General features: G+C 32.4%; 1 protein-coding gene across 1 annotated transcript; it reads right to left on the bottom strand.

Annotated features, from left to right (window-relative positions):
• Nucleotides 1-729: 729 nt before the first annotated feature.
• On the bottom strand, nucleotides 730-14,596 carry LOC117179557 (TD and POZ domain-containing protein 4-like). The gene is made up of 3 exons (XM_033371479.1): nucleotides 14,512-14,596; nucleotides 3,277-3,515; nucleotides 730-822 (listed from the first exon to the last, which is right to left on the bottom strand). The coding sequence occupies exons 1-3, from the start codon at nucleotides 14,594-14,596 to the stop codon at nucleotides 730-732; spliced, it is 417 nt and encodes a 138-aa protein (XP_033227370.1).
• Nucleotides 14,597-21,710: the final 7,114 nt, after the last annotated feature.

Genomic DNA, 21,710 nt, shown 5'->3' with positions numbered 1-21,710 from the left:
CCCAATAGTAGGTAATAAACAGCCCGACGATGCAAGTTCATTGTCAACTTCAAAACCTAAGGCTGTACATAAAACTGTGCCAACAATGAAAATTTGTAATACTTGTTGTCAGCATGTAGGAAGAGGCAAAAATCATCAATGATTCACCCATATTAAACAAGTAAGTAATGTGATAAAACCAATCAAAAAACTTCCTGAAAATCAACAAGAAAAAATAACCAGTACATTACTAAAAACAAAAATTGATTCTATTGGTTATTCTAGTAGAAGTGATATATCTTTAAAGTAAAGTACATCGGGATCTAAATTAATTGCAAGGATTAATCCAACAGAAAAAAATATTGTTTTTATTTATGAAAGCTTAGACAATTTTAAAGTAAATACTGGTACATCAAATAGACAAATGAAAAAGTTGACTAACTTCTTACGAACAAACGCAGAAAGAAACTCCGTACCACCTTATTACAATAAACATGTTTCTGAAAATTCAAAAAATTTAGAGGACTTTTATAATGGTGCAGAATCTGATTTTGATGTACAAAATTCAGGAATAAAACAAAAAAGATCTGTTATCTGACATATTCTGAAAAATTATTGGAGTACATTTTAGAAGAAAGAAATTTGCGAGACGATTTTACAGTCAAAGTTATGCTCGACGGAGGTCGAATTTTTTTTAATTTGTATGAATATGACACCAAAAAATTATGTACCTGACGAAAAAAAAACTCTTTATTCGGAAGGTGGATCTTCTTCTAAAAGAGCTAAATTAACAAGCTTTGAACGTCTGCTATTACTTTGTGTGATTCCAGAAGTAAAAGAAACCTATGACAACATACAATTGTTATTTAATCTCACCAGTATAAATAAAATTCCTTTTAAGTCAGTATGTAATTTCAAAGTCTTGCTTATTCTTAATGGTCAGCAAACAGCTTCGTCGATGTACCCATGTCCCTAATGTTTTATCTCTTTGACTGATTTAAGATCTACTGAAGATAATGAATTACTCGATCAAAACGAAAAAACAAATCTCAGGACTAAGGTGATTCTTTGACTGTAAGTAACAAATTTTTTACGTTCAAAAACTTAAGGAGATTTGAGAAGCGACTTCAACAATTTTTGTATCACAAATAAGAAAAAACTAGCTATGCATCACCACTGTAATATAAATTCTCCACTTCTTGAAGAAGACGATTCCATGTATGTAATTGAAAAATGTGTGATTACAGAATTACACATCCTGCAAGGTTTCGTAAATCACATGTTTTGGAATGGGCTCGTCCCTCTTCTTCGAAGGGAGAAAGCATTGATATGAACAAAAAAACTACATCTAATTTCTAAAAACTACCGTGGAGAAATTTTTGAGGTCAATGCCTGCCGAAAACTTTTAAAAGAATCGAACGCACTACAAGATCCCGAAACATATGAGGGTGTGGGATATTTTTCTATTGGAGCAAAAATTTAGTTGTTAAACTTAATGAATTAAGGAAAGCCTTTAAAAGTACACAAGTATCTGAAACGCTTAAAATCCACGTACTTTTAGAACATTTAAGAAATGGTTTGCGTTTTTTTAATAATGAAGGACTTGAATTATGGTCTGAGCAAGATGAAGAGTCAGTCCATAGAAAAGTCATTAGAATTTGGGTGCACTATAAAGTAAATTCTATGAATTATCCTTCGTACTCTCAAAGATTGAAAAAAGCAGTGATCGACTTCTCTTCTTTACGTATGTAACGTATTTGGCTTAAGAAGTAAATAGGGACATTAAGACATCCGTGGCGACAAAGTTTTATTGTGGATTCCTATAGGATTTCTTGCGAGAAACACGAATCTGAAAGTTTTAAATCGATATCTCGAATAGTTTTCGTGATATCGATTTTTTATGTAAAAATAATTAACTTTTATTTATTATTTATCTTATTTTTTAAATGTATTCCGATAGGATTTTTTGCGAGAAAAACGAATCCGAATTCTTCAAATCGATATCTCTTGTAGTTTCGAGATATCGAAGGCACCCCTGTGAGTGGTCATAGAAATAATGTAAGATCACACAACTGCAACTCACCGTTTTCGAAGCCCATTCATAATTTTTGTTAAATCATGCTGTTTCAAATTAATAATAGTAATTTTAACAAGTGAATGAAAAAAGCAGGAAAGGAATTCAAGGATGTAGTAAATCATTCTCATATATTGCTCTTAAGAGCAAAAGGAGCCAAGGTAAGGAGAGCGAGGTCTATCGGAATGAACTTAAGAAATTATGTACATAAAAAAAATGTTTTAATAATCGATAACTCGAAAACTATTCGAGATATCGATTTAAAACTTTCAGATTCATGTTTGTCGCTAAAAATCCTATAGGAATCCTCATTAAAACTTGTCACCACGGATATCGTAATCTTGCCAAGTAAATATCTAGATCTGTAATTGAATTGATTTAATTACAACCGAAATCGTCCACGACGTGGTTTCTGGATAATGCCAAGAGTGGTATAATTGAATTTTAAAATTAGATTACATTTAATTTTGAATATAATTGCCTTTCTTCGAATATGTGAACCTTGTAGTGCAAAACTTTTAAAGTTTGACTTCCAATTTGAAAAGAGCAGACAATTTCACACAAGAAATCATTATAAGATTATTCATTTATATTAATTATATCTACTGAAAATCAATCCAACCTGCAATGATTACTTATGTCTAAATGAGTAAAGCATGTTAAAATAATGAAGGATTTATTTCTACTGCCATTTTTAGAAGCGAGCAGCTAGGATTTCGAATTAAAGGGCTTCTTAATATGTGAAATGCGTAAAAAAAAGCAACCGGAACAGTTTCTTTTGGCATTTTTGTGAAACCTATACGTCTTTCAAAGACACCGTGTCGAGTTATAAAACAACTAGATTTCTTTTTCGGGCGAATGAATAATAACAAACATTAAATCATTTTTATTATATTTTATGCACACTAACATATATGTATAAAACTGAAAATAAACAATGGCCTTCGACTGTCATGCACTTAATACAAATACAAAAATATTTAAGCTTTGGTGAAAAAACAACCTCTCTAACTGTTCTCAAAACTGTTTCTGTAAACTTGATAAACCATATCTAGGAGTATATGCGGATGACTGCTTGCCAATTCTCTCCTATAAGAAGTTTCAATATCAAAGAAGTTGGGACAGATAGTATCATTGCCTATAATAAAATCAATACAACTTTTTTTGAATTTTGCTGCATTGTGATCTTCAGCCAATTTAAGAAAATCCACAACATTCTTTACTGATAATCTTTCTGCCAAAATATCCTCGCATTTACTTTTGAGGTCATCAATCTCATATTTGTCTGCAGCAACCATCATTTCCTTTAAATGATAATCACCTTCAGCGTCGAATTCATTCGTGTATATAAATCTTAGCATTTCTTCAAAAACTTCCGACTTTAGATCTTCAATTTCCACAATGCCCGTAAGTGTCTCTTTCATCGGAAGGGAAAGCATCCTATCAAAAACTGGACTGTTTCCTGCCAAAAAAAACCTTGTGAGCGTAATATTTCTGATCTTCAACGTAAATTTCTACATCGCTAAAACTATCACTGTTCACGAATCTTTTAAACTTTTTGCATGTAACTGGTAAGCAAACAAGTACTCCCTTTTCATCGGAAATTTTCTGTTCACAATTATCATTTTTATTTAATAAAGTTTCCTCCAAAACTTCTAGAAGCAGACGCGGTTCTTTTTCAAGCAAATCTTTGCAAAGATCCAGTGTCATAACTGCCTCAAAGTTATTTCTAATAAAAAGAATAGAATCTTCGAGTAAATCGCAAAGTACATCATCGAAAACTGGCACGTAAGCATCACTCTCGAACTGTGCTCAGCTTGCCAGGAGACCAGGAATAACATTCTCGATAGTTAGATTTGCAATTAAGACTTCTTTACAGATCCTCATCAGATTACAAATTTTGTACCTGGTAACAGCTTCGAAAAGATTTATAATTTCTTTATCATCTCTCTCTCTCTCTCTCTCTCCCTCTCTCTAATGAACCTATTTCCCCATTGTACATGTAATTCAACAAATCTAAAAATACATTATGCTCTAAATCGTTGATTTCTATATTAGGCGTCAAATCTAAATCTAAAACTAAACTACTCGCAGCCAACACAAATTTATGAACTTGATAACATCCTCCATCAAAAAGTAAATGTATGTCGCAGGAATCATCATGTTTGTACAATAGTTTCGAGTTTGCAAAATCCTCACTCAGTTCCTCGATTTGGCATTTTATTGTGAAATTTTTTTAATCCAATTCTTTCAGACTTATAAAATTCTCAACACCATACAGCTGTTTCTGATGCCAATTAAAAATTATTTTAATTCTATTGATCACTGTTCCTTCGACCGGTTGAATAATCGAAAGCTTCACTTTCATCATTGGCGAACAGAACTCATAATAATGTTCTATCGATTGAAGATATGGAGACATAAAATTCTTATCCTTTTCTCGTGGTCTTCTTAATATTAGGCGCAATTTTTCTTTATCAGGATCATCATTTTTAAAAAATTTGAGCGATCGCAATGAAAGTTCTTCTTTAAAGATTTGAACTATGTTTTGTACAGGCCATTTATAAGAAACAATTTTGATCTTCCCGGACATTTAGATGCGTTTCTGAAAATTAGGAACATAAATTCTTTATAATTTTTTTCTTCATCTATCATTGCATTTAAATATTTAGAATATTTGCAAAATATTTTTTTTCCAATTGGTGACTCTCCGCAAAGCGTACAACTTAAGCATCGAAATTTTGAAAAGTTTGTTTCATCATTTAAGATCAAATACGTTTGATTAATTATATTAAAGTCCCAATTACTTAAATAATTCAGCTGTGTTATACTTATGCAAATGTATGGAAATTTACGATTATCTTTAACGTACTAGTAATGTAAATACTTTTAGATTATACAGTTCAATTATATCAATTGAAATTTAAAAACTTACTAATCATTCTCAAATATTAGCTGAAACCAATGTATACTATTCTATTTAAAATAAATAGTTTAGTTAATCCAAATATACACCTCTTCCCAGGTGCGAATTGACCGTCGGCCCACGGTCGGCTCAACCTTCGACAGAAAATAATGTAAAAAAAAATTTTTTTTTAATTATTATTATATATTCTTCACTTTTTACCATTACTAATTACATAAAAAAGTGTATTTTACCGCGTACTCTAACCACTCGGTTATCGAAGCACTTCAAGTTTCTTTACAAAAACTGTGTGTTGTATTTTTCTCATAGATTAATTTGGAAAGAGGGTTGACAAATTAGGAAGCTATACTTTGAAAATATCTAGTGTTCGATGCTTTTTTAGAATTTTTCAATTTGGCAGGATTTAAAATTAACTTTATTATATATTAAAATAGATACATATTGAATATGCAGCATTATTCAGTTAATAATTTTGAATGTTTAATTTCGACTTTTTTAATTATGATATTGTGTCACAGATTAACAAAGTTTTTTTAATTTTGTTAATTTGAAACTAAAATTGATAATTTAAAAGATATCTAAATAATACATATTTACCCTTAAACGTTTCTATTTTTAGTTAAGAATTTTTAATGGTTTATTTTGAATATTTATATATTTTTACGAGTAACACACCAATCCGACCAATCCGACTACTTTATCCAGAGTCGGACCGACCGCATTATTGTGGTCGTAACGACGGTCGGCTTTTCACTCGCCGCCGACTTCCGTCGCCAACGTCGCGTCGGTCCGACCATGGCAGCTTGAAAACATCTTAGTCGGGCCAAGTCTGGTTACCCTAGATCGGTTACCATAGAAGGGCCAACTTTGGGCCGATGGTCAAGCTCTGGCATCCGACCGAATTTCGCACCTGGGTTTCTACTTATATTTTATGTAAACAGTTTAGTATTACATTATTCAGTATGCCTTAATGAAAACGGAAGTGAATTAAACCAAAGATAATAAAAAATTGTCCAGCCAATGACGCAAAAAGTAATATAAATTTTATTAATATATAATAAAGAATAATTTCCAACATCACTGATATATCCTACGTCAGTTTTCGCAAGCTTAACACTGCCTGGCATAATATATTAATAAGTTGATTGCAAATAATACCAGTCAAGCCAAAGACAATTATTTGATGTCTAAAATGCTCAAATTCGCTGTTTGAAGCACAAATAACAATAACGCACCAATCTAGGAAGTGAATTTAACAATAACGATACAAACAGGGAATTGAATATTTTTCAAAGATTAACCTTTTGACTTTTATTATGACATCAACAGTAATTGTATTATTTATATAATTTATTTTAAAAATAACTTTTATTTTCAAAATTGCTCCCCAGTCCAGCTATCGACGTTTTGACTATTTGCACATAATTTTATAGAAAAACTAGGCCTGAGATTACATGGAGGCCATACAGGTCTGGCCTACCACTTATTTTTCACAATGGCCGATAAAATATTATAAAACATTTAAAATGAATCTATAATAAGTTTGCTATAATGAATTTCTTATCATTTTTTCGCGATTCTAGAAAAATCATAAGGTATTCAGTATGGAAATAAACAACGTTCAAATATAGAAAGATTTGATAAAAAAAATTCCAAAAATACAAACAAATGATTGATTCATTTACATTTTATATGAAATATGATATTTGTTGGTTTTTAAAAACATTCAGAACATACATACGAGGTGTGTTCAAAAAGTAAGGTGACTTCAATTTTCGCGGGCTACGTGCATTCAAGTTTTAAATTTTTTGTTTTGTTGTGTTGGTACACTCGTCACGATCATATGTCCACAGTTTTTACTGTATAGCTCGTGTTATTTTTCTGGAAAAGGCGTAAAAGGTTAGAAGGGTTTGGTGTGCTCGGCGATTTTCTTCTTTCGAAAAAAATGGAGCAAAGAGTTTTCATTAAATTTTGTGTGAAAAATGGAATCCAGTGCTCTAAAAACTCTTGACATGTTGACAGTTGCATGCGCCGAATTACCATCAGAGAAGTTGCTGAAGATGTTGGCATATCAGTTGGCTCATGCCATGCTATCTTTTAGGACTTTTTGGGCATGAGACGTGTGTCAGCGAAATTTATTCCAAAACTGCTTAATTTTGATCAAAAGATCCATCGCATGACCATCGCTCAGGAGATGTTGAATGAAGTCGATAATGATACTGATTTTCTCAAAAGGGTTATAACTGGGGATGAATCGTTGGTATATGGTTATGACGTCGAAACTAAAGCCCGATCGTCTCAGTGGAAGCATCCTGATCCTGCAAGACCGAAAAAAGCACGTCAAGTTCGGTCAAATGTGAAGATTTTGCTCACTGTCTTCTTCGATTACCGTGTCGTAGTGCATCAGGAATTCTTACCACAAGGTCGTACGGTCAATAAGGAGTATTACCTTCAAGTTATGCGCCGTTTGCGAGAGGCGATACGCAAAAAAAGTTCGAAACTTTGAAAAAACAATTCGTGGCTTTTGCATCACGATAATGCACCTGCTCATTCGTCGTTGCTTGTGAAAGATTTTCTGACCAAAAACAGCACCACAGTCTCACCTCCATATTCACCGGGTATGGCCCCAGTGACTTTTTTCTTTTCCCAAAACTGAAGAGACCCATGAAAGGACATCGATTTTCAACGATTGAGGAGATAAAAACTGCATCGCTGAAAGAACTCAAGGCTATACCACAAAATGATTATCAGAAGTGCTTCGATGATTGGAAAAAGCGTTGGCACAAGTGTATTATATCTGAGGGGGATTACTTCGAAGGGGACGACATAAATATTGAGGAATAAATGAATATTTTTTGAGAAAACCATAAAGTCACCTTATTTTTTGAACGCACCTCGTACACTGATAAAAATTTATGTTGGAAACTTCCATTACATGCAATGGAAGTTTATTTCCGAAACGTAAGTTAACGCTACAAAACATAATGCTCTAGTTTTTAAATGATGGCAAAAAAATGTCTGCCGGAGCTAAACATTTTTTTAGTATATAGTGTATAACGCTCGTATTTATGAAATACTAGGAATTCATGGAATTTAAGAAATTCGTGGCATTCACCGAATTTAAGACATTTGTGGAATTCACAGAATTTACGTAATTCATGGAATTATTATAGCACCCTTAATTCACGGATTTCGTGGAATTATCGGAATTATCGGTGCCCGCTTAGCCCCACGCTTTTTTCTATTTTGATCGCAGATATTGGAAGTAAACTAGCGGCCGGAGTGGTACGAGGAGTTACAGTAGTAGAAGTCAGGACATGGTCAGTCGCATAAACAAATGACATCGTGCTGCTAGCAAAGAGCTAAGGTGCTATAAAGGAGATGATGAAAAAGTTGAGAAGATACTTGGACAAAAATAGGTTAGAGTTAAATGCGGGCAAGTCGAAGGTTATGGTGTTCAGGAAAAGAGGTGGGAGAGATAAGAGAGGGAAGTGGAAGTGGAAGGCAAAAACGGAACAGGAGGTGAAAGAGTTTGTATACATGGGCTTCCTGTTTCAAAGGAATGTGGAAGTGGATGTTCATATAAAAAAGAGGGTGGATAGGAAAAATGTGGTGATGAGGCAGGTGTAGGGGCTGGGGAAGAGGTTGTTCGCAGATGATTTTGTAAGGAGAATGAAATTGTTTGATTCGCTAGTAATGAGTGTTTCATTTTGCGGAGTGGAGATGTAGGCATGAAAGGTACTTGAGAAGATAAATAGGATACAGGAGAGGTATGTAAAGTGAACACTGGAGCTAGGACAGCTGGTTAAGGAGTGTTATTGGGAGGAGGAGAACAGACTTAGTGGTGCAAAGATGGAGGTGGAAAGGAAAGAGTATTTTAGAATGAATAGATTGCAGATGGATGAAGTGAGAAGGATGCATGTGGAAGGAAGAAAGGTATATTAGTTGGTTCAAAAGAATAGCATGGAGAAAGAGATGGCAGAAGTAGAGAATAAGAGAGTCAAGGTGTAACGGGAACTATGTCTGGATTATGCCAAGGAAGAGAGCGCAATATTTGTGTGAAAAAGGAGAGCAAGGATGTCAGGAACTTATTGCGAGAATGAGATGCGGTTGCATGGAGAATTATAATAGGTTCTGGCTTTCGAAAGAGAAGAGAATGTGTGAATTGTGCGGGAAGGGGGTTGCAAGGGTTAAGCACTGGTTGGAGGAATGTGAAGAGGTGGAAAGGAGTGGGATAAGCATGGAGGTATTGTTGCATGAAAGGAGGGACAAAAGGGCAGTAGCATGGGTGAAGGGGGTGTTGGATAAGATGGAGAAGATGAGGAGGAAGGAAGAACAGGAATGGAGAAGGAAAGATTGTAAATAGAAGAGGAAGTAGATGTAAGAAAACTGTAACTATTGTAAATAGTAGTTAAGAGTAACGTGTTAGCCGCGGAGGCAGAGGCTGACAATGCAAGACATAGCGAGAAAAGTGCGACATGCGTGAGAGCCGTGGCGCAGCGAGGAAGGTTAGGCTATAGAAGCGAGCGGATTACTTATAAGGTGTCGATGGATGTTAATTTGTAAGAGATAGTTCTAAGAAATTTCTGTAAAAAATGGAAGTGTAAGCAAGTGAATTTTTGAAGGCCAACAGGCCGAAAAATAAACGTTTATCTATCTATTAAATATAACAAGAAGAGAGTCTCACATTGAAATTTTATATTCTGTTATTTTTAAGTAATTTTAAATAGAAATTAATTACTGAAAATTTCAGAATATATGCTCTTTCATAAGCGGCCGGGTTCAAGAACCAGCCCGATGCTCGAACATGCGTAAAAGTATTGCCCGAGCATCACAAAGAAGAAAATTGTCAAAAAAGAAAAATAAAACAATTTAATTAAGTTTTAAAACTTAAATTGTTCTAGCTCTGCTAAATATTATTGAAATGAGTTCATATTTATTAGACTTTTTCAAACAACTGTCAGTGAGTGATTTGTTTTAAAAAGTTGAATAAGTTTTTTGGAAAATCTCATATTGATTCATTAGAAATTCAATGAGATATTCATATTTGGAAAAAATACTCGACGTCTGTCCACGCTGTTAGCTAATGCGTCGCGTCGCGAGGACTGTTCTGTCAGACAGCGTTCTCGAAGTTCAGTTTGGATTTGTCGTTCATATTTTGAAAGGAGGTAGGTAAGAAATTAGTATATTATAATATATGCATAATAAAACAAACATTTATTTTATAGGCGTAATCATCGCGTGCACGATGCTCTTGTTTACTAGGTAATGAACAACCGTTCTAAGAAGGCGGAAAACATGGGGACCGAAAGCGAGAGTTCGGTGTATGTTGAATGACCGCCGAATGACTTTCAGACTCCGTTACCCTAAAAATTGTCAAAACATTAAATTTTGTTTTAAAATAAAATAGGTCATTGCAGTCTTCACTACGAAAGTGTTCACTTCTAACAACAGTATTTTATACAGGGTGTCTAAAAAGTCCTGGGACGGTTGGATATTTCCTCAGATAAAATATTTTTCAAAAAATGAAGGTCATTCCTGAAGTAAATTTCAACGAGGAATTCAATGGTGACCTTCATTTTGACCTTGAAGTTGACCTTCATGGCTTTTTGAAGGTCAACTTTGTGTTTTTAAATGGAAACTCCCTTTTTTACATCTGCAATCGATATAGCGAAAAATTCTACGTTCAGGAACGTACCCAAGTCATAGGTCAATTGTAACTTTCAAGGTCAGTTAGAGGTTATTTAAAATTAACAAAGTTTTCCAAGAGGTTAGTGTAATTCCTGAAGTAAATTTTAACGAGGAATTTAATAGTGACCTTCATTTTGATCTTGAAGTAGACCTTCATAGCTTTTTGAAGGTCAACTTTGTTTTTTTAAATGGAAACCCCCTTTTTTACATCTGCAATCGATAGAGCGGAAAATTCTACGTTCAGGTACGTACCCAAGTCATAGGTCAATTTTAACGGTGTATTCCAAACAGTTTACGTTTACGTTTAGCATTACCCAGGAACAACGACGTGGACGTAGTAAATTCCCTTTGGGGTGTTTAATTAGCGTGAGTCCCCTTGCCTCTTACGTTTCCGGTTGCTTGATTAGCGTGAGTCCCCTTGCCTCTCACTCTTCAGTGAAGATGTTCGAACTGAGAACCTTGAGCTTCTTGACAAAACGCTATGCGATTGTAAAAATGAGTTACAGCATTACGAATTATCTCCCTATCTATCAAAGTAGCCTGTTGCAGAAACCGATTCTGCAATTCGACTAAGCTTTGCGGTTGCGTTGAGTATACTTTGCTCTTTAATTAACCCCAAAGAAAACAGTCGAGAGGCGTCAGATCAGGAGATCTAGCAGAACACTCGATTTCACCCCTTCTTCCAATCCACCTTCGAGGGAACTGAGTATCCAAATATGCTCGAACCTCCCTACCGTAATGAGCCGCTGCTCCGTCCTGCTGGAACCAAATATTTTGAAAATTATCGCCTGTAATCTCCCTTATTCTTGGTGACTCTCGAACATCCAATCAGGATTTGTGTCGGACCAATATCTACAATTTTGCCTGTCAACTTCACCTTTTAAAGTGAAAGTAGATTCATCTGAAAATACTGAAGTGTACAAGAAAAGAGGATCTCTATCAATTCTGTCCATCATAATTTCACAAAATTCAACCCGGCGATCAGGATCGTTTTCATTGAGCTCTTATATAAGATGAACTTTGTAAGGATGGAAATTAATGCTTTTTAAAATATTTCGCACTGTCTAAGGAGCAACGTCACGCTCATGACTAGCTCGACGTAAACTAAGGTGTGGGGTTTCAACAAATGCTTGGGCTATGTCCATCCACATCTCCTCAGATCCTGCAGATTTTGGCCGACCAGTTCCCTGAAGGTCCTTGATAGATCCACGATTCATAAAGCGCCTTACAGGTCTTTCAATTGTTGATTTTGAGACTGGATTTAACCCTTCTCCATTACGAAAAGTGCGATTAAAAAGCAAACGAACTTGATCATAAAATCGAACTTGATCTCCCCAACCACGCATCAATAATACAGATACCCTCTCTCGTTCCGAAAGTTTAGCTTGCGCCATAATAATCTTTTAGCGAAAGATAGTAATATTAGTAGATTAGAAGATAGTAATATTCGTATAAAAAACGGTATAAGACTTATGGTATCGCCTTAGGTATTGACTTAGGTATCGAAAAACGGTATAGGACTGTATAACTCTTCGGGGAGGAACAGAACTCTCACAAGAACACCTGGAACTTTTAATGAAAAATTTCCGTATGATTTTACAATATTCAAAACGCTGTAACCAAGATCAGTACAGAGCTCACCAATGAATTCCTCGTTGAAATTTACTTCACGAATGACCTTCACTTTCTTGAAAAATATTTTACCTGAAGAAATATTCCATCGTCCCGGGACTTTTTAGACACACTTTAAAAATTACTTTTCCAAAAAATACAGCACTTTTATATTTAAAATACCTACGTTAAAATCAACAGTTTCAAGGATGAATACAATTAACTCATTTCTCTCCTACCTCTTCACAAATTATTAACAAGAAATTCAAACTGATCTTCGATAAGGCAGCCTGACGGAGCAGTCCTCGTGAAGCATTAGCTAACAGCGCGGGCAGACGTCGAGTATTTTTTCAAATATAAATATCTGAGTAAAGGGTATAGCTTAATAAGCATATGAAAACTGCCCCTGGCTCAAATTCAGCTTAATGTGTGCCAGATGGTAGCCTGTGACCAAAAATTGGTCTATGCTAAATTACAAGCTCCTAAATCGTATTTTAAAGCCTTGAGGTGAAAAGAATTCGAGGCATCTTTCCGCATTTGATTTAGATGTTTTGACGCAACATTAAATTTTTTACGTCGACGAAAATTTTAGTTCGCTTTTTTTTGTCGAGGAAATTGTAGTACTGTCCTGATTTATTTTTCATTTTATAGAGCATTCGGAGACCGATAACATATATTTTCATCGTAAGTTTTAGAGGTGTGGAAGGTAGTTTAAAAATCGAAAACCAAAATTTAACTTATTTAGATTTGAGTTTTCCCGCCAAAATACGTGGAAATGTTTTCATTGCATTTGGTTTGTTTATTATTTGCGCAATTAACAATATATAGTGGGTTAATATTTCTGCAACATTTCTAAAACATAAGACAATATGGTTATGCAATATTGTAGCAATATTGCCGTAATGTTACGTAAACTAAGTGACGTTCAAAGCAAGACTGCGTAGAGGTTCAAAGTGATGCGCATTCGCGCGCTCTCTTCCTGACAAATATGGAAGTGCTCCCAATTCGTCTCCACGCCTGTGCCGCGTATGCGTCGCATCGGCTGTCTATAGAGCATTCCCACTTGTGACGTCACGCGCTCCGAGCGGTCTTCGGGGGAATAGCCTCCTCCCTATGCCCCTATAATTTGCATGTATTGCCATCGTTTTTTAAAATTGTTTTTGTTTTTTCAAAATGCAGAGTGAATATTTGGGAAAATGATCTGGAGACGTCAAGACCCGATATATCAAAAAATTGAAAAAAATCGAAAACTTTGATCCGTATGCTCTTAAAAATATAGATTTTAGTGAAAATGTAAGCTCAGTGCCCTCGGTGAAAATAGTGGATATATAGTGTCATATTTTATTCAATCTTACTGTTTTTACACTGCAAAATAATTGAAAGCATATAAAAGTTTGGAAGCTTATAAGTTTTATGAAGTTGGTTTTGTGGTGAAAGTGAAGTTCAAGCAGCGATCTGCTCGCAGGATTAAAAAATTCAAGTGATATTATTATAAAGTTTTAACATTGCATTCTTCGTTCCCAGTTTAATGTAAATAAGTGGTATTTTTACATAAATCTATTTGAAAAATATTTTTTCCATGAGAAATCCCGAAATTGTACGTCTCAGAAAAGTGTACGGAAATTCCAGATTATTCTTGATACAGAAAAGCAAACAATACCAATTTAAAGAATCTCTAGCTTTTGCTAATACATTTTTCATTTTCCCTGGCTAACATGATTAATTTTCTACCCAAAAAGACAACTTTTGCAATAAAATACACGAATTTTTAACCAAAAAGGCATACACTTTGAACCCAAAGTGGAAAAGTTATTTGTTCAGTTAGATATTAAATTTTCACAAGGAAAAAAAATTTTCATATAAAATACTTGTATTTTTGACCAAGGAAATGAATTTTTAAAGACAATTAGCAATCTTGAATTAATTAAAAGTATTTTTAAGCAACATTTATATTCTCCTACGACAAATAACCCTCTTCGCAGATAGGTGATGGCCGGGCAGTGAACTTTTCCTTTTTAGAGCGGCTCCTTTTTCATAACCTAATTTTTGACAAGACGCCCAATCAGGATGATCCTTATTCGCCAAGTCAACTGAAGTGCCTATATTGTACAAACGAATTACAAACGATTGCAATAAATATAAATAACAAATAATTCTTCCGCTACAATTGTGGTAAACACAACCTCGCGAACACAATCTCACACTCGAAACGCATAAATTTCTCACTTACCACTCATAAAATGTTCCTCGCAAATCCGGGCATTTTCTAATTGACTTGTACTTAAAGGCCCACGACGCAAAACACTTATCCACATTTCCTTTCTTCTCTTTGACAATATAATAAGTTGACTTGTTGACAGATCACTAGGCCCAGCACGAGATTTTCCGATAAACTTTTGATTTTCCTCAGTTATGCCTATTAGAATCCGAAAAATTCTTGTAACTGGGAGCACAGCACTATGTTTCTTACACCCTACCATGAAACAATATTTCATCATTTTTCTTTTTTTATTTTAAAAACGTCTCCGACATGTGTCATCCCTATACTGGCAATGTATTTTTCCTTACAGGTATAACCCCGGAGGTTCGGCCCTTTAAATTTTTATGGCTTAATGAAAATGCTCTATTGACTGTTGATAGTATGCTTTTTTGAATTGATTCAATGTATAAATCAATTGTTTAAAATATATAATTACTATAATGTACAACAAATATTATGAATTATTCCAAATTTACATTGGTAAAAAAGGTATTATTTCCTTTGAATTTAAAATCAATGATTTATTTCTACAGAGTAAAATTAAACAATTACTTTACCTTTCACTCTAAACAAGCGGTCAAAATCTTGTAGCAGTACCCGCTGCAGAAGGTCCAACCCGCCATGGACGCTTCCAGTAATAAGCAGTTCGAGTAGCGGGGATTCAAATTCAAAACAAAAAATTCTCAATTTCAAAATTAGCTCTCTGGAACCTCGAAATTCAAAATCTGTGAATTCTTGCGATCAAAAGGAATCTAAAAAACGTCTTAAAATACTAAAAATCAATGCATTATATCTTTTAATTTAAAATTGAGTTTTAAATATATTCCATCTAATCATTGATTTTTAACTTCCCAAGTACAAGTTTAGATGTATTAAATCGCAAAAAAGTCACAGAATTCGAATTTCAGACTTATAAATGGCTAATATAAGAATTAGAAACAAAATTCATTTGTAACTTTTTACTCACATTAAGTATCCCGTCTAACAATGAACCCCTGCCGAGGAAAGCGCGGCAGCGAAAAAGACATTTTGGGTCAAAAAGTTAACTTACCCTTACCTGAAAAGTGGGCAAAAGCTTTGCCGACCACTGCTCTAAAAGAGTAGTTTGTAATTTAAAATTTAATTTGATTAATTCGACAATGATTACTTATTATGTAAAATTGATTTACACATTTAATCATTTCGAAAAATTGCCATAAAGTTTACAATTTTTTTTTAATTTCTCAACTACCTTCAACACCTCTAAAAATTACGATAACATATGTGTTATTGGCCTCCGAATTATCTATTAAATAAAAAATAAATCAGGACAGTAATGTAATTTCTTCGACAAAAAAACCGAATTCAACATTTTTGTTTCAACGTAAAAAATTTAATTATGCGCCAAAACATCTAAATCAAATCGTATACGATAGAGCGGCATGCGGAAAGATGCCTTGAATTTTTAGAGATTTCTTTGTATAATTGAGAAAAAGTAATCGCAGAAAGAAAAAATTTTATATTTTTTACCTCATGTTACGAGTTTTAAGAGAATTCTTTATAGAGTTTAGACAAAGTAGTCACAGAAAAAAATTCTATTTTTTACCTGAAGGCTATAAAATACGATCTTGGCTTTACAGCCTTTACAGTTAGAGTTCTGAGACGGTTATATTACTTTGAGAACGGTAACGAGAATGAGAATATTACCAAGAATATAACCGAGAAATAAATTCTCGGAGAATTAAGGAGAATTTCAGAATTTATTTTAATTAATAGAAAATTGCTTTTTTTCGTTAACTTTTCGGTTGTAAATTCAACTCTTTTTCTGAAAGTTTGTCTTCTTTATTTTAAAGTTTACCTGCTTTAGCAGAAATTAAATCTTTTATTGATAAAAATGCAACAGTTTAGTTAGAAATTAAACTATTACACTATTTTATTGAAAACTTAACTATTTCGTAAGAAATTTACTTTTTGATGAAAATTTATATTTTGATGTTGCAAAATGAACTGAAATATTTTCTGCATGAAAGTTCCACTTATAAAAAAAATTTGTTTTTTATTACAAATTCATCTGTTTGAGTACAAAATTGATCTTTTTGGATCAAAATGCATCTATTTGGCAGAGAATTTATCTATTTTGTTAAAAATTCATCATTTTGGTTGAAAAATTCGTCTTTTTGGATTGAAAATTCAATTTTTTTCGTAGAAACTTATTTTTTTGTTACAAAAGTTCAGTTTTTAATGTTACTGCGTTAACTGGAATCTTTTTTGGATGAAAACTCACCTTTTTTGTAATTCAAAATTCTTTTGCTTTAAGATAAATTTCATATATATTTATAAAAATGCAACTATTTGCTAGAGGATTCAACTATTTTGTTTATAAGTCATCCTTTTTGGTTAAAAATTCGTCTTCTTGGATTGAAAATTGAATTTTTGTGGTTAAAAATCTTTCTTCTTTGCTTGATAATTCAACTAATTTGTTTTAAACTTTTGTTTGAATCGCTTTGTTAAGAAATCACTTTTTTAAGATTTATATTTTAAGTTGAAAAGTTATCTCGTTGCTTAAAAGTTTAATTATCTTGTTCTAAATTAATCATTTTTGATTAAAAATTCAACTACTTGGGTCAAAATTAAACTACATTGTGAAATTTTTTTATTGAAGGCTTATGTTCGGTTAAAATTTTAACTGTTTAGTAAAAAATACTTCTTTGTTTTTGGTTTAGAATTAATTTTTTAACAGAAAATGGAACTTTTCTACTTCTTAACATTGACATTTTTTAGTTAAAAATTCGCGTTTTTTTTTGTGAAAAAATTATTTTTTAGTTTAAAATTTCCTTTTTCTTGCGTCAAAATTCATCAGTTTCGTGGAAAATAATTTTGTTTGAACAGTTAATTTTTTGAGTAAAAAATCTTTATTTTTTGGAAATTCGTATTTTTGGGTTTAAAATTATTTTCTTTTGTTCTATAAATTTCATTTAATTTTGTTGGTTAAAATATAAACTATGAAACTTTTTCGTTGACAATTTGTTTCTTTAGGTTAATATACAACTATTACATTAAAAATTAAATTATTTAAATAAAAATTCAAGTATATTGTTAAAGAGTTATCTTTTAAAGTAGAGAAAACATTCTTGTTTTGCTTGAAATAAATGAATACATTTGAAAATTTTAAATTTGTAAATGAAACACTGTTTTATTCCGCTTATAAAATATTCTATGGTAAAAATATCATTAGAGTAAAAAGCTGGTATTTGAATATTAATGATTTGAAATGAAAAATTAGTCGAAAAATCAGAGAATTTTGAAAATGTCACGCGTCTAAGTTTTCCGGGAGTGAGATCTTCTTACTCTACTTCGGGGTATTTATTAAATAATGTGAGGCAATTGAATTTTAAGTTTAGAGTTTCAGTCTAGCAGTGTTAAATAATTCATGAGCTACTGATTTGCATGTTTTAAATTCCTGAATATGTCTGAGCTAAGAAATAATTTATATTCAACTGCTGATAAAACCTGATTAATAAAAATATTGTTAAAAATCATAAATTCTTTTAAATTTTCTTAAATTCTGTCACATTCTCGGTTATAGAACCTGAACTTAAATTCTCAGAAATTTAAGAACTCTACCTGGCTTGTTCTTGTTGTCGCTTGAAACAAAGATTTTAGGTGTCTTGCACTCACAAGAGTGCGCGATCTGTTCGGGTCTGAGTTCTGCGAAAATTTAAATTTAATTTCTAAAAAATATCTTTTTTATACAAATTATTAATGAACGTAAATAGTCTATTCGTAAAATAGACACAAAGTGTTAACTATTCATTTTGAAAAGAAAAAAATTAATATTTTAAATACGGTCACATTTTCTTGTGTAGTTCTGAATTTCACAAACATAACATTATTGTTTACTGAAAAGTTTTGGTTTAAATATCAACTATTACATTTTATGTTGCTTTTTGAAGATTCATCTCCTTGTTTTAAAATAAACTATTTTTATGAAAATCAGTTTTTTTTTTTACATTAATCAACTGAAACTTTAACTTGTCTGTTTTTTGTTCAAAATTCGTCTCTTTTAGTTAAAAAATGAACGATTTGGATGAAAACTCATGTATTTTATAGAGAATTCGTCTCTTTTGTTTAAAAATCAATCTTGAAACTTGAAAATTAATGTTTTTGGTTGAAAACCCATTTTTCTTTTGAAAATTTAACTAATTTTCTAAAAATTTATTTTCCTTTTCTTAAAAATTGACCTTTTCAATTTCAAATTCCACTATATGTTTAAAAATTGAATTTCTTTCGAGTATTATTCTTCTTGTTTTCAAATTCATTTTTTATGGTTGCAAATTCATTTATTTTGTTTGAAAACTCATTTCTTTGATTTGAAATGTAACTACTTTGCTAAAAATATCTATATTTTTTTGGTTGAAAATTGTTTTTTTAGTTGTACACTCGACTTTATGGTTTGAATATTAATCTCCATGTTTGAAAATTCATCTTGTTATATAAAAATTTATTTTGTTGTTGTTGCAAATTTAAGTATCTCGTTCAAACCTCCTTTTTCTTGGTTCAAAATTATTTTTTTAGCTGAAAAGTTAACTATTTCATTTTGGATAAAATTTTTTTATACAAATTCTTTTCATTAAAATTTAATTATATTATTGAAAAAAATTTTGTTGAAGAGTAATTGCTTTAGTTGAAAATCCATTCCTATGGCTGAAAATGCAACTATTCTATTAAAAAATTCGCTTTTATTGGATTGCAAATTAATTTGTTATGACATATGCATGTTTTCAGCCCTTTTAGACGCCTATGAAGCGGGGCTAAAGCTCCACTTTTTACTCCCTAGGGAGGAAAAAGTCACATCATAGGTGAATAATGAAAATTATAACTCTATGAGGTCACATTTTATGATAATCAGCCCACTCACCTTAAGATCTGAAAGGAAATTTCGGTTGCAGATAATAGAATTTCTCGGTAACTTATGGAAAGTTACCATAAATAATGGATAAAATTACCGTAAGGTACCAAAAATTTCCGGACATTTATAAATATGTTTAATATAATTTTTGGTAATTTATGGTAAGTTACCATATTTGCCTGTAATATTACCATAAATGACCAAAGTTTGCAGAAATTTATACACATTTTTAAATTCAACTTTGTGCAATTTACGGTAAGTTATCGCAAATTACCTTTGAAATTATCGTAAATCATGCTTCCTTTTTTCGAAATCTAATATGGACTGAAATCATAACTATATCTCGCAGTGGTGTCAGAACGTGGATATCTCTGACATGTGCAGTACGCTGGGGGCGGCACCTATTTCAGTAGCCAATGGGAAGTTAGCGGGAATTTTTAAATGCGGAAATTTGCACTTTATTATTTTTCATCAGAATTACGATAAGGAAAATAAAATGTTGATGCTTGATAAAAGAAAGATTGTTTTTTGTTTTAGCAGACAACACACCACATATTTTAGCGGTAAAACTATCTGCCAGAGAGTTGTTTCTTGATTGTTATAAAAATTTAATGTATTAATTATTGTTTATAATAATGTTCAATACTTTTTATCGCTATATTCGTTTCTGTTGAAAGTGCTAAAAGTGTGAAAGTCGAAAATAATAGAAGCATCATAGAAAATTGGTTGATGGTAAGAATAAAAAATAAATCAAGTCAAATTTTTCATTTCAGATATTATTTTATAACAATTATGTATTATTATTATTTAAACTCTGAGTAATACCCCAAATTTTCCAGTTGCGAAAAATTAATTTCAATTTGAATGCTGCAGAAAAATAATAAAGTGCTTATATCCGCATTTAAAAGTTACCGCCAACTTCCCATTATCTACTGAAATAGGTACCGCCCCCCGCGTTCTGCGCATGCCGGAGATATACACGTTCTGATAACACTGATATCTCGAGAAATGAGAAATGCTGGAAATTCAATTTTTTATCTGAAAATTTCAATATTCTATTTTTTTTGAAAAATCATTATTTTTTTGTTTAGTTGAAGATTTACCAATTTGGTTGTGAATTCCTTTCGATTTAGCAGAAGATCAAAATTTTTTAGTTAGAGCTTCAAATATTTAGTTGGAAATTGATGTATTTTGTTGAAAATTTGTCTTTCTAGCAGAAACTTAATCTTCTTTTTTAAAAATTGAAGTATGTCATTTTTGGTACAACATTTATATTTATTAGTTGAAAATTCATCTAATAATGTGATCGGAAACCCTGGCGGACCGATAGAACCGAATGGAGCCTCTATAAAGTACCCGCAGAGACCCCATTGGGTCCCCATTCGGTTCCTTCTTAAAAAACTAAAAAAAAAACAGCAAAATCAACTTTTAAATTGTTAAAATTCGGATTCTACGTTAAAATTTGCATTAGATAGAAACTAACGGAGTAATCGCAATACTTTTTCTTGCAGCGTTAAAAACTTAAAAAAATAAAATACCTGTCATTTACATGGGGCAAAGGCGACTTCAAGTGCATCTTCTCTTAGTAGCAGTTAATCAGCGTTCCGTCGGTAACTTTAAGAATTTTGTCTAGATGCTAGCGCCACGCAGTTGAAACCTCAGTCAACAACGCTGCGATGCAAGTTAGGGAGAAGTTTATTTTTAAACTTCGCGCGCAACATACTACTTGAGCTATTATAGATGTGCTTGAAGTCACCTTCAGCAGAAGTTAATGACATTTTTTTTACATTTTTAACGCTGCAAAAAAAGTATTGCAATTACTCTGTGAGTTTCTAACAGACGATTTAACGTAGATTCCGAATTTCAACAGTTCAAAAGTTGATCTTGCTGTCTTTTTGAGTTTTTTAAGAAGGAACCGAATGGGGACCCAATGGGGTCTTTACGGGTACTTTGTAGAGGCTCCATTCGGTTCCTTCAGTCCGCCAGGAAAGTTCTGCTTGGAGTGAAAGTCTGTCCGTCCGTAAACACGATAACTTTCGAAAAAATGAACGAATCAAATTCATCTTTGGCACACTTTTTTTAGGTCCTAAAAGAAAGGATGAGTTCGTGAAACAGCAATTTTTGATAAAAATTCAAAAAGTGAGCGAATTTTGAAAATTTTTGAGACAACTTTTTTCTGAATTTGACAATTTGATGTACGGATATTTATAGTATTAAAAAGAGCAAATAATTCATCCTTATGACTTTTTTCGATAAAAAGAAAATTCTTGGAGTTATAGCG

This window comes from Belonocnema kinseyi, chromosome 1, assembly GCF_010883055.1.
Source record: "Belonocnema kinseyi isolate 2016_QV_RU_SX_M_011 chromosome 1, B_treatae_v1, whole genome shotgun sequence".
In the NCBI taxonomy this organism is placed as follows: domain Eukaryota; kingdom Metazoa; phylum Arthropoda; class Insecta; order Hymenoptera; family Cynipidae; genus Belonocnema; species Belonocnema kinseyi.
This window is presented reverse-complemented; position numbering and strand designations above follow the sequence as displayed.

What these genes read in the sequence shown, in the direction of transcription:
- LOC117179557 (XM_033371479.1), bottom strand. Translation starts at nt 14,596, where the DNA reads ATGTGGATAAGTGTTTTGCGTCGTGGGCCTTTAAGTACAAGTCAATTA. An exon ending in CGAGGAACATTTTATGAGTG is followed by an intron (nt 3,516 to 14,511) that starts GTAAGTGAGAAA and finishes TTTTTTTGGCAG; the next exon opens with GAAACAGTCCAGTTTTTGAT. An exon ending in TTTTGGCAGAAAGATTATCA is followed by an intron (nt 823 to 3,276) that starts GTAAAGAATGTT and finishes ATGTTGTCATAG; the next exon opens with GTTTCTTTTACTTCTGGAAT.